A 17,798-nucleotide genomic window follows, 5' to 3' on the forward strand; every position below is an offset into this window, starting at 1 on the left:
AAACAATTAATTACTAATTAATTCTTTTCCATAAAATAGTTCATCGGTAATATTTGTCACTACCAAAAAAACCCTGAAGATACATCTCTTCAAAAAAAAAAAAAAAAAAAAAACCCTGAAGATACATGCAATTAACGGGTCAATTATTTTAAAAATTATACTTGCAGCTTTTTCTCTAGAACGCTTTTGGGAGTGGGGTTGAATTAAATCTAACATGTTTATTATCATTGGTATTATGTTGGGGTTGAGGATAAAACCACAACATCCTTATCACTTAATTCCTAAATTCTAAATTTACATGCCTCAACTATCAGTCTATCAAGTATAATCTTTATAATGTGATATCAAAGTTTATCTAAAAAGAGTATTGGGTTATTCAATATTAAGTCACTTGGATCTTGCTTCATATTTTCAGTCTTGTGAGTCTCACATTGATATGGAAAAAGAAAATTAAAATGAGAGAATTTCTCTAATGTCAATTTTGTAGAATTGATCTAGACATATATCTAACTCAAATTTTTTGATGATAATAAATTTTAATACTCACACAAAAATATCCAATAATACTAATTATTTATGGTTTTTTATTTTTTATTAAATTGCGGTTTTATTTTGAATCTATTTAGATATGAGACTCTCTACTTTTATGTTTTATGTTTTATTTTGGAACTACCAACACCCTACAAGTATACATACTAAGTTCTTGTACTCCTGTTTGGGCATATCTTTAGACCTTAAGACTCGACGACAATCGACATCAACCTGGCTAGATCTATATATTGGTTGCAATAGGGTTGTTTATGAATTAGATTCTGCCGGCCACCAGTCCATATGGTGGTGCACTACCAATGTTGTTCTTGGACCACACTATAGAGAAGTTAAACGTTACCCTGGCCTTCTAGCTAATTTAGACCACTCTTCTCTTAATATTACTTCTAGATAATGTATTACATGATGTGAGGTATAGTAGACTACTCATGTTTCTTCGTAATTTCATTTTGTTTCTTATAATAAAAAATAAAATAAAAAACCAAGTACCATAACAATACTATTCTTTCATACTCGTTGGTTTATTATAATATGTCATTTGAACCTTTTTTTTACCACTATTAATATTGACACACCATGCATTATGTCTCATTAGACTTTAGCTTTTAACCTATTTTTAAGGATATTTTTTTAAAGTTGAATTTGAGATAACGTTATCTTGTGAACGTCACACAATCTATGTCTTCAAATTTAACAGCAAATTGTGAAGATGTCAATGATTCAAAATACTAAAAAGACACTGTCAACTACGGCCTTGGAGTACAACATCATTGTTGATTGGTTTAATACTTGGTAATTATAAGATGTCGATACACTTTTATTATGATGAACCTATATTTATACAAAACAACTTTTACAAATATTAAGAAATGAAATTAATTTTGTATGGGAAAAAGAAACTATGAAAGATTTTATAAAATCATCCATCATTAATAATATGAGAAAGAGAAGTTAAATACTTTTAGCGTAATTCTTATTTTCTGCTGAAGGCTTTTGCATGACAGGTCGGCAACAAGGGAGAATTTGTTCGAGAGAGGCATACTGACAGCTCAACACCAACTCAACTGTGTTTTCTGAAACTCAAACACAGAATCTGCCCAACACTTAATTTTTTTTCTTGTCCAACAAGTAATGTTGTGAGGAATCAAGTTGGATGACTTGGCATGCGATTCATTCAAGATTTGAACTTGTGCTCTCATTTCCTACGACACAGTGGTAAGAAAGGCAGGAAATTCTCACTGCTGGTGTGAATGGGCACAGTTTGGTGCATTTGGCTAAGCAGAAATCAAATTATCTTTAAAGGAAACTCAAGTTTGGCTAAGCATAGTGTCACATATTTAGGAATCACTAAATAGTAGTTCCAAAATGACACAATAAATAATAATTGTAAGACTGTGTTATGATATTGCTCGAATTAGTAGAGAAAGTGATTTGATTTGATAAGCCTTTTTCCCTACAAACAGAAGCATTGCTGCTTGGCCAAATTCAAAGTGATAAAATGTGTGTAAAAGCATCAGATATACTACTCAATACTTAGAGAATATTAATCATTTCTTCCTACTGAAATATAGACAAACAAAGTATCACATACTAGGAACCAATAAACAAAGGTAATAATCAAAGGTGTTGAATTTATATTATATTAAACTAATAATCAAAGGTAAATAACAAAAAAGAAAACAATGAACAAACACAAGGTATTGAGGTCCTTAAGCGTTGTCAACTACAATGTGATATAAAAAACAAAGACAGTCAATCAAACTCAACTCTTTGGACAAAACATTCATTCGGCTAAAACCGTTTGGAGCAAACTCAACTTTTTGGCATACAATTATTATCTGGCAATGAATTTCCCATAAATTCCATCGATTCATTAAAACAACCCTCGGAAAAACCATAGTCTGCTTTCAAATTTAATGCTGTTAAAGAAGCTGATAGCACATAATATCTATAACAATCATCGAGATTGTGCGGCCTTCAACAATTCAAGGAATCACTGAGCTTCTTTGTTAGGAGATTCTTCCATTCTGTCTCCTTCGTCTTCACCTTCTTGCTCTAGATAGTTGCGAATGTCTGGTCCCGCGGCATCCATACTAACTGCTCATAATTGTCAAACATTTCCCTTTGACCTCTACTTGCATAATATGAATGATTGACAGCCACTTGGGGAATCGGGGCGTGTCAAGTTTTCTTATTTTCATATATAATTTAATTTTAAGTCTACATTTGACATTAATTTCGACGTGAAAGCTGATTCCTTATATCCGTGCAACTGTGTCCATGATGGACTGTTGCTTACTAGTTACTAGTATGTATTCGTTAAACATTATGGTTGCATTACATAAGCTGATTCCTTATATCCGTGCAACTGTGTCCATGATGGACTGTTGCTTACTAGTTACTAGTATGTATTCATTAAACATTATGGTTGCATTACATGGATAGCAGAGAAACCATCACAGAAGCAGTTGTGCCTTGCAATATCATATCTAAGCATCATTCATTGATCTCTAATTGTAAGAATTGAATATGGAGCTTGTACAAAAATATACTTCAATACCTTGGAATCCAAGTTTAATAAAGCATAACAGAACACATTGATTTGTTCATATTTATTGCAGCCTTGCAACATTAGAGTAAACATTTAACACAGTGCCACCAAAATCTATAAATTCTGTAACAGTTGTCACTCTATATGGCCAAAACTACCCTAAATGTGTGAGAAACTTACATAGAAAGAAAACTAATTTGCTAAACCAGAATGAAATATATGAACCAGCTCACTTAAGAGCTTACGAGACGGGAGCAATTCAGACGAACCTGACCTTGATTTCCAGTCAAAACATCAAGGTTAGACAATTTCAACATAACCCTTGCGAAATCCATCCGAAAGGTTGATCCGTCATCAGAAGCATAAGCAGAAACCAATCTGGCAGTCTTCTCTTGAGCCATCAGCTGTTGATCAGCAAACAATAACCCTCTTCCTCTCAACAAACTCTGATAGTAGTGAGTGTCAAAAGATGCTCCAGATGGAACTGCAGATGACAATGCTTGCATGTATGACATCCCTTTGTTATTAGAGTGATGAACATCCATTGGCTTTGAAACTGTAAATGTTGAAAATGTGCCGTTGCTGCTGATATTATTCTTATTGTTGTCAGGACAGTTTAGCCTCATCTGACTGAGAAAATCGAGAGGTATACTCGGATCTGGTTGCCCCGTTCCTTGAAAGTCGTACAGCCTTTGCTGAATGAAATCGCAACCAATTTTTCCAATGTTGTGCCCTCCTTTAGATTATCAAGAAACCAACAGATATCATTTGTCATATTCAAGGTTTTAAAAAATGTGAGATCGCAATCTCAGCTACGACATCAGGTTTTTTTTATGTCTTTGTGACCACAGTCGAGGCTGCATCAGGCTCAACAGTTCATAATGCAGTCACGAAATATAACTTATCATATTATATTCATAAATGCATAAGTGTAAAGTAATTTACCAAGGAGGCTGACTGTTTCCCGTGCGTTGAATCCTCTAAGATTGAAGAGGTGCAGTGTGCGCGTAATGTCATCGTCAGGCCTTGGAATTTGATCAGTTGCCTCCTGGAAAAACGATTGCAGGCTATCTCGTCTGCCTGTTAAAACTGGATAGAAAGGCCCACCACCCTGCAATGGCCATGTACATTAATAAACCATAGGTGCAAAAATTATTAACTTACTGAAACATTGCTACCCCTAAATCAGGATATCCATGCAAGAATTAAGAACATGGAAATTGTACTTGCATCATGTATCATCAAAGAAATAGACAGTTGATTGAAACAAAATGAGTCAGATATCAGACAAGTTACAGCTTCAACATTTTAAGGAATTTTGGAAATTCAAAACAATGTTTTCATTGTTTCTAAAAATGCATTCTTCTAACTATCTTTTTATCGTTTCTCTATCACAATTAATCACTACCCAAGTTTTCCATCTCAATGTTAGCAATGCAAAACAAATACAAAGTTTAGAAAATGAAAACTGAAAACGTTTTTGAAGTAAGCACGCCCTTAATCTGCAGGCTAGAAATTCCCATCATAAACCATATCAAAGTAGTCACAAAATAGCATTTAAAGCGAAAATGCATCCGAATTAAAAGCTTTTAACAGAAGAAATATGTTACAAAATTATAGGTGTAATTAGGAACAAACCAAAAGAATGGAATCTCTTGCGGCAAGAGCAAGTATGTCAGCACAAGACACAATGCCAGGACATGCTTGCTCCACCTCCTCCTTAATCAAGTCAACTTTGTCAAAACCTTTCAATGTTTGATTTGGAATAGCTTGCTTCTCATAGGAACTGTTTCTATCATCTTTATCCTCCAATAGCAAGGAAGCATCACAGCCCTGATTTCACACACCACAAGTAGTTAGAACAGCAAATCAAAACCATGATGAAAGCAAGAAAATGCTTTAGTAAACATAGATAGCATATTAATATAAGAGTTTCACTTTTTTTGTTTCTTCAATTAAAGTAAAGTAAACCATTATGAAACAAAGATCTATGCAGTAAATATAACATAAGGAACACAATTTTGGATATCTATTATTCACTCTTTCATAGAGCCTGTAAAATTAGGAAATAACAGAAAATGCTTAACAAATATTAACAGAAAATGCTTAACAAAAACACCCCATTTTCACAGAAAATAAAGAATTAAAGAACAATGGAAAAAGATTAAGTTTATTTGGATTCAGTTAATAAAAAGATTAAATATACCTGGATGAAGCAATCATGAAAGAAGAGACGAAGAAGAGATGGTGCAAGATCTCTATGATCAAAGTAGATATCGGTAACAGCGGAACGAACAATATCTTCAGCTTGAGGGCAAGAATCCCTATAGAAGTTATATTGAAGATTGGAACCATCTCTGATTCTTTGATTGAAATCAAATGGAAAAGTATTGGCTAAGATGACTGAAGGAAAAGAAGTATGAGAGAAAGAAGATGAAGTATCTTCAGTTTGTGTTATGGTGTTTTCTGGTTCTGGTTCTCCTCTAGGGTTTCTGAGAGAGAGAAGAACGGGAAGGAGTACAATGAATGCAAGTATGTTCCATGGGTTGAAGATGAAGAATCTCCTCATTTTCTTGATGATGATGATGATGAAGCAGAGAAAGAGAAGACTTGTTTAGGAAGTTATTGGGTTGGTTGGAATTGTAACTGAATGAATGAATGAATGAATGGTTAGTTAGTTAGCAATTAGCATATTCATATTCTTCTTATATAGGAAAGGAACTAGGAATGGAATTGTGTTATGGGCTTCATTAGAGTATTAGCTAAATAAAAAAAAAAATAGAAGGAAGCAAAAGGGGGGGTGTTGCAGAAATATCTTTCTCAGTGGAAAATGACATTCGACCATTCTTTGATACGTAATTTTGTAACCATTTTGCATTTAAGACGAGACAAGGTAATCAGTGAGAGTTATTAGGATTAATGTTAGTTATTGTGGCCATATTTATATGTTACCTTCATACGATGAATAAAAATAGTTTTGGATTAAACTCTTAAGTTCTAGGATTAGAACTTATAAAGTGAATCTTATTAATGGCTTAGGTTACATTGTGGTGATTCTTCATGGCTTATAAAGTGAATTTGTAAAGAAGTCTTGCATTTTTTTTTATTAGAGAGAAGTCTTATATTAAGAGATAGAGTATAACATATAATAAACAATTGCTTCTTTTTTCTCCTTATTGGATTGAAAGATCCATGTTGTGACAGTGTGAAGTAACTTAAATAAGTTAATGTATCATCATAAATGTTGCTTAATTTTTTATTGTTGGAGCAAAATATATTTGATTGCATAAGTGTAACGTTGCATTATAGAAGCCACAAATTATGAAGATGTCAATGATTCAAATTACTAAAAGACACTGTCAACTACGGCAATGGAGTACAACATCATTGTTGATTGATTTAATACTTGGTAATCATAAGATAACGATACACTTTTATTATGCTGAACCTATATTTATACATATGCAAAACAACTTTACCATAATTTAAACCAAGAGACAACAACTAAACAGGCAAACAAAGCATCACTAAGGAGTTCACCACCTAAATAAAGTTGTCACTATCTCAACAGGATTTAGATCAAAGACATCATCAAGAAATTGATAAAAAAAGAAAAGACACTGTCAAAAGAAAATTGTCGGGTCCTAGACATCCTATAATTCTAATGAACTCATTGGATTGAGTGCCAATTGACAAACCCATGAAGCTAAAGACTAAGTGACATGGGGACTACTGAAGTTGAGCGTAAATTTCCGTAAACAAACACTGATTCTGAAACCTCAAAATAGATGAACCTATCTTTTAACAAATCCTAAGCATTTGGTATGTCTGGAATCAGTAATACTAGGACTCTGAGTGAGTTGTTTGTTTGCTTGGCTAGTGATGGAAAGTTTCTCCATTGTGTTGATAAACTTGCGCAAATACTTGATGTACTCGGGGAAAGTTTCAAGGTTGCAATGGCCTCCACCTTTAACCCACAAGGGGTCATATTTTTCCTTTGAGAGCTCCCACAACCGCTTTCCATGAGAACAATCAACAATTTCATCCTCTGTTCCCTGTAAACAATCCATAAGCAGAAACAAAACTATTAGCGTCAAAAATATCCATATCAATTGTGATGCTTTCTGCAGACCCGAATCCGTAAATAATGAGACTAAGCAATATTATGCAACAAAAACTTGAAAATCATCATAACTTTAATCCTCAAAATCAGCTCCATTTACAACGATGACTACAACGCTATTGCTACATGTTGGCCATATCTCATAAACTAGGCAACAACTAAAAGTTTCCATATTCTGAAATCTCCCCAATGATTGTATCGTTGGCTCTAAAACATAACAAAAGATATCAATTTCAGTATTTCTTCTAGGACTGGAAAAAGATGTTATTAATCACTGTTGTTAAACACCAAAAATGTTTTGCGGTTACCCATTCTATCAATAGTATTGGTAGAACGGGGACACACGGTGATAGATAAATGCTACCAAAAGGCATATATTATATAAATCTATGCTGGATACGAAGTTCCAATCGGACATCCCACCATGATGACCATCCACTAAATATGCACAACAAATTGAACATCACTTAAATATTTTATATCATTTCTTGAACTGTAGATTGCTGTTGTACCTTTAGGTTAACATGCATGAAAAGGAGAAATTACTGATCAACGATAAAGAGACCCTACTCACTACAAACGAATACACCATAAGATTGAACTGCACTCATCCGCCCCCCTTTTCAGTTGGAGTTTCATAGGAGAGGTCCATTAGGGGCACTAGTTATTCTAAGAAACACAAGAATGACACAGACTGATGTCTTCAGTGTTTATTCCAGAACCTAAATTTCATTATTGTATTGTTCTAAAGGAAATGAACAGATTGACACAAACCTACCTATTAACATAATCTTAAGGTATATACCAAACAGGGAGAAAAATATAATGCAGCGACAATACAAGTGAAAAAAGCATTTCTATACTTTGTTATAAAAGGAAATGCTAATAAAAAATACTAGTATTCAAACACCACCAGGTCCCTAAACAATCGAAATAAAACATTTCAGTGGATGGATTACTACTACCTCCAGAAAGAAAACTCAATTGAGCACAACTTCTTCAGCTCAGACTTTCGTTGTTCTTATCATCTGATATGATAGATTTAGGGTCGCTTGTGCAAAATGCTCTTCTCCACCCAGTACCCATTTTCACTCACCAAAAAGGTACTATATACTTTTTCTAGGGCTTTAGAAGAAGATAGGAAAAAAAAGAAGATATGTTTCTTTTATGGATGGATCTAAAGCCGACATGGAAGACAGAGGAATTTAATGAGGAGAGCATGGGATCAAATGGAAATAAAGCAATGAGACAAACTTAGTGCCATCGATTCTTTGGACCTTATTCAAACTGAGGCTTTTATATGTGAGTACACAGGGGTTATTTTAACTAGGGAGCAAGCACAAACTTTGACTAGGAATGTGGGTGGTAATTCATTGATATATCCGAATCAGGATTTGAATACCAGATGGGAAAACAATGGGGTGATTTGTTTATGACACATGCTAATCATGTGTACTTGTCTTTGTATGACATATGCAATCAAGCATTCAGACTTCAGATATGTTTTTAAGTAAATCACAAATCAAATAGAGTAATTCACACAATCCTCTTCTATTGTAAAATTATTTTCTAATTGAGGGTTAAGTCAAGCTTTCATGTGGACAAAATCATCATCAAGCTAAACAGGAAATTACAGAAACACCGCATCAGGACAAAAGCCTCAAAAAGAAACTATTGATCAAATATAACCAGAAAAGGGAACACAATTACATAACCTGATTACATACATAGATAGAAAGAAAGACATACTTACATGTATAACAAACACCGGACAGTTGACATACCGAATTTTGTCTATGTTCTGAAATGAAATTGAAAACTTTTGTTACTACAAAACTCCGTGCTAAAAATTATGGCAGAGGTATAAGAATTGTAAGGCAAAACTTACTTTGAATATGTCAAACCAAAATGTGACCTTTACAGGGTACAAGACCCTTAATCCTGAAAGAATAGCACTGTGAAGTACAACACCTCTCAACTTTTGCAATTTAGAAGCCAAGTGTAGCGTCGGTCCACTTCCAACCGATTGACCATACAAAATCAAATCTTCTTGCTTAAATCCATATTCATTCCTCAATAAATTATATACAGCCTCTATGTCGTAATATGTGTTGAACTCAGATGGCTATCACAGTTGGAAAGAATATAGATAAATCATATAAAAAGACAAAAGTTAGATTCACTTAGATAAAAGCATAATTCAAACAAAAAATTGATAATTTGTGTTAGTTTCATATTAGTAAAATGAGTTACTTACCTTACCTGTGGAACGTCCATATCCAGAATAATCATAGCTGCAAAATAACACAAAGATCCAATAAATACTTAGAAAGATCTTTTGTTTATACTTAAAAATAAATTCAAAACAATGCCATAAAGCTACAAAGTCTAATAAAATAGACATCATAAAACAAATAGTTAAATTAAAAAAACACCAAGATTGAACTTGGAAGTGAAGTTAAAGTTTACATATAAAGTAAATCATAAAACATTAGCTAATGAATAAAGAAACAATAACCATGGCCAATTCAAAAAAAAAAAAAAAAACATTTTTATAATTAATTAACAGACAAAAACTGTTGTATTAATAAAATGAAACATAAAATTGTATATAAGGATTAAGAAAAGAAACCTCATGATATTAACACGAAGATGAGCTCTAAGCTCAATGAAGAGGTCACGCATCTGACCCAAATCAGCAGCATTACCATGAGAGTACAATATAGTAAACCTTGCAAAAGGGTGTTTCCACAACGTAGCAACAACCTTATTGCCTCCTTTTGTGTCTACAATATGAACATCGACGCTTTTATCCGTCGTGCCGGAAATCTTCAACACCCCATCATCGTTATCTTTGTAAACTTCGTATGTTGGTGGCTCCGGCGGGAAAAAAGCAAACTTTGCCGCCACCGTTCCCGTGACATTACCCATTTACAGAAGGGATACAATTTTGTTTTGTGGTTTATTTCATCATAAGATAAACTACGAAAACATTATATAGAACAAAAAAGAGACAGTTATTTTGGGTAATGTTCGTAGATTTCTGGGTACAATTATGTGTGTTCAAAAGTTGATGAGATTGTTATCTTTTATTTCTATTAGTATATGATTTCGAAAAAAGGAAAGAAAATATTTTTGATTTGAGAAAGAGAAGAAGGAAAGGTGTATGTCCGTAGTAAGCGGGTCAGCTGGAAGGAACAACATCTTCTGCTATCACCATTCATCTTTTCCCTTTCCTTCCTTCCTTCTCTCACCTTTTCATCCTTTTCATAAGATACAATATTACTATTTTATTACTATTTTTTTAATTTTAATCATAGTGATTATAACTTGTTTTTTAATATTCACAAGTCTCGTTAAGATTATAAGTTACAAGTCTCGTGAGCATTGTTCAGTTGATAGGACAATGCATTATTATATGCAGGGGTCGGAGTTCGAACCTCGGACACCTCACTTATTCACCTTATAAGGTGAATTCTAGCCACTAGGTTACCTGACAAAAAAAAAAGTTTATAAGTTACAATATTTAGGTGTTTATTCCCACTAATCACTATTATAAACGAAAAAATAATATTTTTTAAGTTCTTTGAATGTATCTGATTTATAACTATTTGATTTATAATATAGACCAAATACATCAATTATTCAACAATATAAAAAGTAGTAGTTTTTTATTTATAATATTGATCGGATGAAGTGCTCATTAGCAATAAAGCATTAACTACTTTTTCATTAAATATATATCAACTCGTTTAATTATTCTATTAATTAGAAATAATTAAGACATTGTTTCCTTAAGCATAGTTTAGTTTGTATAAACATTGTGACATGCAAAGGTCGAGAAATATTAAGAACACCATATTTTTAGCACTCTTTAATATTCACTCTCACATTAGGTGACATCCTCGTGGGTCTCACCACAATGTTGATCTCTTAAAAATAAAATGTCGATAAATTTTCCTTTAAAAAAGTTTTGAGATATTTTATTTTTATTAAATTACAAATATCTTGTTTCTTTCTAGTTATTTCTTATATTTGTCCTATTCATTTTAATGAGATATTCCCTCTGAAATAAAGTATAAATAAAATTAACTTGTTTTTGGAATTAAATATAAACAAATCTTAACAAACTTCTCTCGTATATAATGATAATATATCGATATGTCACTTGTTTGATTTAATTTTTTTAAAAATCCAATCCAATAATGAATTTATTAGTCAAAACAAATTATTTACTCGCTAATTTATTTATTAATATACCATAAATTAATTAAAAAAACTTCCTCACATTTAATGATAATATATTAAAATATCTCTCATTTGATTTAATTTTTAAAAAATTCAACAGTTATTTTATCAGTCAAAGAAAATTGTTTAAATACTAATTTCTTTATTAACATACTATAAATTAATTAATTATGATCAAATATTTTCCTATATAGTAATTTAATCAATTTTTGCTTCTTGTGTATGCACATCTTAAACATCCACAAAAAATCATTATTTTTAGTAACCAGACTAACTATACTCTTTTCAATCTATGTTTAACGTTGTTTATTTTTTTTATTATTTTTACTAATAAAATTATAGGGTGATGGGATAGTATCTTATTCTAAGATAGAAAAGATCTTTGAACTCAAAGAACGATTACAAATATATTTACATTCACCTCCTTCTAAAGACACAAGCGGAGCTCATACCCTTGACTTTTGGGTTCGGCGCATGTCGTTTTACTACTAGACCAAGCACTTGTAGCTAACATTGTTTAAATATGTGCACTATTTTATTTTATTTTTGATATTTTGACCATATTTCTCTAGTAATATATATAAAAAAAATGGTAGCATATAGGATGTTTCTAGATTTATTTTGGATAATATTTTTAAAATATAATTTTTTTTATAATTTTTGTTAATATATAATTAAAGATATTAAATGTCAAAATTATAGATTTGCATATGAAATAGTGTCATTCCGAATTCTATTTCGTCTAGTTACACCACTCATCCAACGCAACATCTGCTACGCTTACTTGATTCTCGTTTTGGATCTTAATTGTCGAACACTTCATACCATACAACATCGTCGATACGACTACTGTTCGATAGAATTTTTCTTTCAACTTAAATGGTACTTTCTTATCACATAAGACACTTGAGACTCTTCTCAATTTCAACCACCTGACTTGAATACGATGAGTTACACCTGCTTCTATTTCTCCATCATTTTATATTGTCGATCTAAGATATTTAAACCGTGTAATTTGATGTATGATATGATCTCCAACTTTCATCTTCAAGATAAAACTACTTCGCCTTTTATTGAAATTACATTTCATATATTATGTCTTGCTTCTACCAAGACATAAGTCATATGCTTCTAAAAGGTCTCCAAATCTCTAACCTCCCATTCAATTTTTCCATCAACTTTCCAAACAAAAATTATAAAATGGTGCTCCAAATTCTTACACTAGACATTACTAGCAACTTTTAGCACGGTCAGAATCAATGTCAATGGTAACCAAGGGAAGAGCTTGGGAATACTAAAGTTTTTCCTTTTCCCTTTATTTTCTGTTATCAAATGGCTGTAAAAGAGCATAAGGAGTCAAAAATGTAGCCATAGACCGCCTAGAATTCGGTGCACCAAACTTTCAGAAGACAGGAGGAAAAAGACCTTGGATAGTAATATTACATCACACTTTTGACAAGCTGCTGACTGGTGTTGACACATTGGATAGTACTAATGCAATAATATGCATAGAAAAGTGGTAGTATTTGTGTAACATAACATGTCATATGCTATTTGCATGGTTAATCAAAGAAGTCTATGAAGAAGCAAGTGATGGGTTATTCCTTTCATTTGAGAAAATCATTCCCCTAATTTATAGAGAAGAAAAGAAAAAGAAAGATGAAACAGTCAGCATCGATGTTCGGTCATCATTAGCCTTTACTTTGGAATATCTCAAAGTTATGGGAGGCATTTCATAGGCCACATGGGATCGAAAGCTCACAAATATCTGCTGCAATTGTCATTGGGTCCATTAAAAAACAAACGTGAAAATGATCTAGACGTGCCCAATCAACATCAGAACGAAAGGCAAGCACACAACAAGCAACACCGATAACTAAATGTTGGAAAATTATAAAATGGCACCACATTAGAAGTTCACCATGACAAATGACAATAGATGGAACATCCTGGATAACCCAACACGCAAATGTGCAAAGATAAGCAAAACATATGAATATCTTTTCTGATAAATGAAACACAAGAATTACCTAACTCTAAAATAAGCAATTAATATCAAAGCCCATGCCAATTCTACACCGTATATTTACGTTAAATACAATGTATTCATTTAGATAAGGAAATAGGATCAAAGCACATGTGACCTCAGATTGTATTCACCTATGCATTAAATACCATGTGATCTTGAAGCAATAACCAAAACGTAGAAGATGGGGATCTTGATTCTTAATTAGTTGCCTTCAAATAATACATGTTCTTCTTTTAAGGTGGTCCTGTCTTCAACAACCGATACCCAACTTTCTGCAACCCTGGTAACTCTTTTTTCTGATAGCTCAACTAAAGTAAAGGCTCTTATAAACGATTCAAGCATTGGTGTGTATATTAATTATTACATGGGTCAGCATGGTCAACATCACCATCCATTTCCCAATTTTTCCACATATATCATTCGAACCAGAACCATACGTACACTACACCAATAAAATTCAAAAATTATTTTGGTATTTGATGTGACAAGCCAGCATTGCAAGAGAAGAGATTATGTGCGTGTAATATAAGAAAATGATCATCTGGTGTACCAAGAGCAGCTTTCTGGATTCTCTATTGGCACTCATCCATGTTTTTGAATCCATATCTAAGAAAAAGTTCAAATTGGATACATCCAGAGCTACAATGGTAACTTCAGTAAAAATGGTAAAGCACCACAAAACATTATGTTCTTGGCAAGGAAAAAAAATTACATCCAACTTCACTTTTACTGTTGCTTATGCCTTTATGAAATTGTTACTTTGCCCATATCATTTATATATGTTCATCTACAATTGATTGTGACAAAAATTATGTTTTCATTGGGAATGTACTCATAGAACAACAACAATAAAATCATTTTCCCACTGAATGATGCATATGGATCGTAATTATAAGGTAAGAAATTTAAATGCACAACGTAACATTAACAAATCAGAGAAGAAACTCTTAGAATGAATTAAATATTTATTGCTTACCATTCTAGCTGAAGCTGAACTTTATCCTCCCACTAACATTTAAATCGAAGTGTTGTCTAAAGTTAGAACATAAATCAGCACTTGCAACTAATACTTAAAGGGAAGATAACAAACTTCAAATTAACTATGCAATTAACATACAGAAAAATTTTGAATCCAAAATTATTAGATCGATGAGATTGTTTGTCTTTGAGTCTGTGTGTAGTGGAAGTGTTTTTCTTTTTCGGAGGGGGGGGGGGGGGGGGGGGGGGGGGGGGGAAATACGGGTGTGTAAAAGATGTTTGCATGTTCACATTGTAAATTCATAGTAATTGTATCTCATCTTTTGTTTTAAAAGAAAATGAAATTATCTAGAATCTACTGGAAGAAGCTAAGAGCATGAAGCTTTTTACCTTGTAAATTTGACCAAACGTAGAAGTAAAATGGTTCCAAGACAAACATGTAAAACTCACCTGTCAAAAAACAGTAAGTGTGCAACCGCCAATGACAGAAAACACGGTTTCTTAAAATCCAACCATGAGATAATTGGAGTCTCAATTTAGCAAAATAAATCCCTCGAACATAGTATATGCAAGAGATGTATCAGTATCACATAGACCTACACATATCTTTGGTATATCTACACATAAGATCTAAAAAATTTCACTATCAATGCTTCATAGAACGGAGTAGAATGTGACATGGACTTATGTTGTTTTCATCATCTGATATAGTAGATTCAGATCACGTGTGCATAAGTCTTTTCTTCACCCATTATCCACTTTCACTCATAAAAAAGGTATTATACACATTTTATATGGCTTAAGTATAAGATAAGGAAAAACATAAGTTTTGTTTCTTTTATGGATGGATCAATAGGTGACACGGAAGATAGAGGAGTTTAGTGAGTAGAGCCTGGAATCAAATAGAAATAAATCCATATGAGACAAACTTAAAAGCCATTGAGTCTTTCAACCTTATTGAAGTTGGGGTTTTTATATGCGAGTACACAGGTGTTGCTTTGACAAAAGAACAAACACAAACTTTGACTAGGAAAGTCAATGGTAACTCGTTAATATATCCAAAACGGTTTTTGAATATTAGGCAGGATTAACAGTGGGGTGATTTATCTATGATATACACTAATCATGCGAGTTCCTCCTATAATCATATCCTTCTTTAGGTTTTTCTTTGGATGTGTCAACAATGAGGAATGTTGCTAGCAATATGAGTCAGAGACCAACTTCCAATGCGCTTGTTCAGTTTGATCACCATAATTTGAATTTCCCTCACCTTATGATGATTGCAATTGAGAACATCCCTCCAATGAGAGACTTGAGCCTAGCTATGAGATAGCAGTTGAGGTTGATGAGAAGTTCATTGTGAACCTTGCTACATGTAATTGAATGTTTTACACTTTGATTATGTAGAAGTTGAGTTTTCATTTAGTTTATTTGTTTTTACCATTGTCTTCACAGTCATTTCATCCTACTTTTCTTCAATGACAATGACATTTCACATAATGGTAGAAATACATAAACTAAATTAAAACTCAACTTCAACATCAACATAATAAAAAGTTGGTAAAATATTCAATTACATATAGTGATGTTACATTGCCGGTGATTTTCTCATTAATATTTGCTACTACCCCATTATCAAGGCTCGAGTCTCTCATCAGAGGGATGTTCTCCGTTGAAAGTAGCATAAGGTGAGGGTAGATCAAAATATTGTGATCAAACTGAACAAACACATTGGGAGTTGGGCTATGACTCATATAGCTAGCAACATTACTCATTGTTGCCACTCCCAAAGCAAAATCTAATAGAGGAACCGATAGATACAAGGAACACACTTATTAGCATGTATCAGAGACAAATCACCTCGTTGTTCATCCCACCTAGTATTCAAAAATCGTTAGGGATATATTAACGAGTTACAACCAGCATTCATAGTGGAAGTTTGTGCTTGCTACCTAGTCAAAAAGACCCTAGTATAATCTCATATAAAAGTTCCAGCTTGAATAAGGTCCAAAGACACAATGGATCTATGTTTGTCTCATTTTGCTTTATTTCCATTCGATCTCATGCTTTCGTCACTAAATTCCTCTATGTTTTGTGCCACCTTTAAATTCATGCATCAAAACAAACAAATTTTTATTCCCATATCTTCTTCTTAAGCCATAAAAAGGGATAGAAAAAGTGCATAGTACCTTTTTGGTGAGTAAAAATTTGTACTTGATAGAAAACAGCTTTTTGCATGAACGATCTGAATCTACTACATCAAATGATAAGAATGACAAAAGTCCAAGTCCTATCCTTCCACTCACTCGAAATAAAACATTTCAGAAAAACAATGAAAATTGTTCCATAATATCATGAAGGATTAAGAAAAGAGGTAGTAGAGTAAAACGAGATAAAAGATGGAAGCAAACCTGTGATATCAACACGATGAAGAGATCAAGCATCTGAACCAAATCATCCGAGCTGAAACCTGTGACATTGACAGAGGAAGATAAATGAAACCCGCTTGAGGGATGAAACAGTTTTGTGGTTTATTTTGACATGAACCAAAACTATATATAGAACAAAAAATAAACGTTTTTTTTTTTTTACAAAACTATAGTAATAAACGTTAATTAATGTTTTTTACTAATTCTAAATTATATAATTATATTATTATTTTTTATTATAAATCAATCTTACACCCTCCGTTCACAGATATAAGCAAAAATTCATATTTTAGATTCATTTAATAAATGATTTAAACAACATACATCATTTATTAAATGAATCTAAAACATGAATTTTTGCTTATATTTATGACCGTATGATGTACATCCTCCGGTCACTATTATAAGCAAAAAACAATATTGTAGGTTCATTCATTTAATGATGTATGTGGTCTTTATTATAGACCACATACATCATTAAATGAATGAATCCAAAATGTTGATTTTTGCTTATAATAGTGACCGGAGGGTGTATTATTTTATTGACTACAATTAATACATTCATAAAAAACCACGAATAATACAAACCCTCTATAATGCTATTTTCCCAAGGTATCATCATTCAATTCTCATGGAAATTTGTACTCATTATATCACTACCATTTTCCAACGCTAACTCAAAAATTGTACTGTACTCATTAAACTACTTCCATTTTTCAAGGCTTAACCGTTTCATACTTGATTGGAAATTTGCACTCAATAGACTACTATCATTTTCCAATGCTAATTCATCAATTACATATTTACACGTGTCTATCTAAGCATGCATGCATTACAAAACCACTACAAACCACTTTTATGTGCATTCGATCGTTAATGCCATTTTCCAAG

General features: G+C 32.5%; 2 protein-coding genes and 1 long non-coding RNA gene across 3 annotated transcripts; all 3 read right to left on the reverse strand.

The window, feature by feature from the left end:
* Positions 1-3,085: 3,085 nt before the first annotated feature.
* LOC146903369 (putative Peroxidase 48) lies at positions 3,086-5,783 on the reverse strand. Its single transcript, XM_085737921.1, has 4 exons — positions 5,307-5,783; positions 4,739-4,933; positions 4,046-4,211; positions 3,086-3,836 (listed from the first exon to the last, which is right to left on the reverse strand). Exons 1-4 carry the CDS (start codon positions 5,667-5,669, stop codon positions 3,334-3,336), a joined length of 1,227 nt encoding a protein of 408 aa, XP_085594047.1. The 5' UTR covers positions 5,670-5,783; the 3' UTR covers positions 3,086-3,333.
* A 689-nt stretch (positions 5,784-6,472) lies between these two features.
* On the reverse strand, positions 6,473-10,501 carry LOC146903370 (uncharacterized). Its single transcript, XM_085737922.1, has 5 exons — positions 9,856-10,501; positions 9,481-9,517; positions 9,112-9,348; positions 8,977-9,024; positions 6,473-7,155 (listed from the first exon to the last, which is right to left on the reverse strand). The coding sequence occupies exons 1-5, from the start codon at positions 10,152-10,154 to the stop codon at positions 6,895-6,897; spliced, it is 882 nt and encodes a 293-aa protein (XP_085594048.1). The 5' UTR covers positions 10,155-10,501; the 3' UTR covers positions 6,473-6,894.
* A 2,942-nt stretch (positions 10,502-13,443) lies between these two features.
* On the reverse strand, positions 13,444-16,984 carry LOC146903371 (uncharacterized). The gene is made up of 2 exons (XR_015023650.1): positions 14,477-16,984; positions 13,444-13,942 (listed from the first exon to the last, which is right to left on the reverse strand). It is a non-coding gene; the product is annotated as an uncharacterized LOC146903371 (long non-coding RNA).
* Between the last annotated feature and the right edge of the window lie 814 nt (positions 16,985-17,798).

The sequence above is a fragment of the Medicago sativa genome, chromosome 8 (assembly GCF_051527215.1).
Source record: "Medicago sativa cultivar Bolivia chromosome 8, Bolivia_mono, whole genome shotgun sequence".
NCBI classification, from domain to species: domain Eukaryota; kingdom Viridiplantae; phylum Streptophyta; class Magnoliopsida; order Fabales; family Fabaceae; genus Medicago; species Medicago sativa.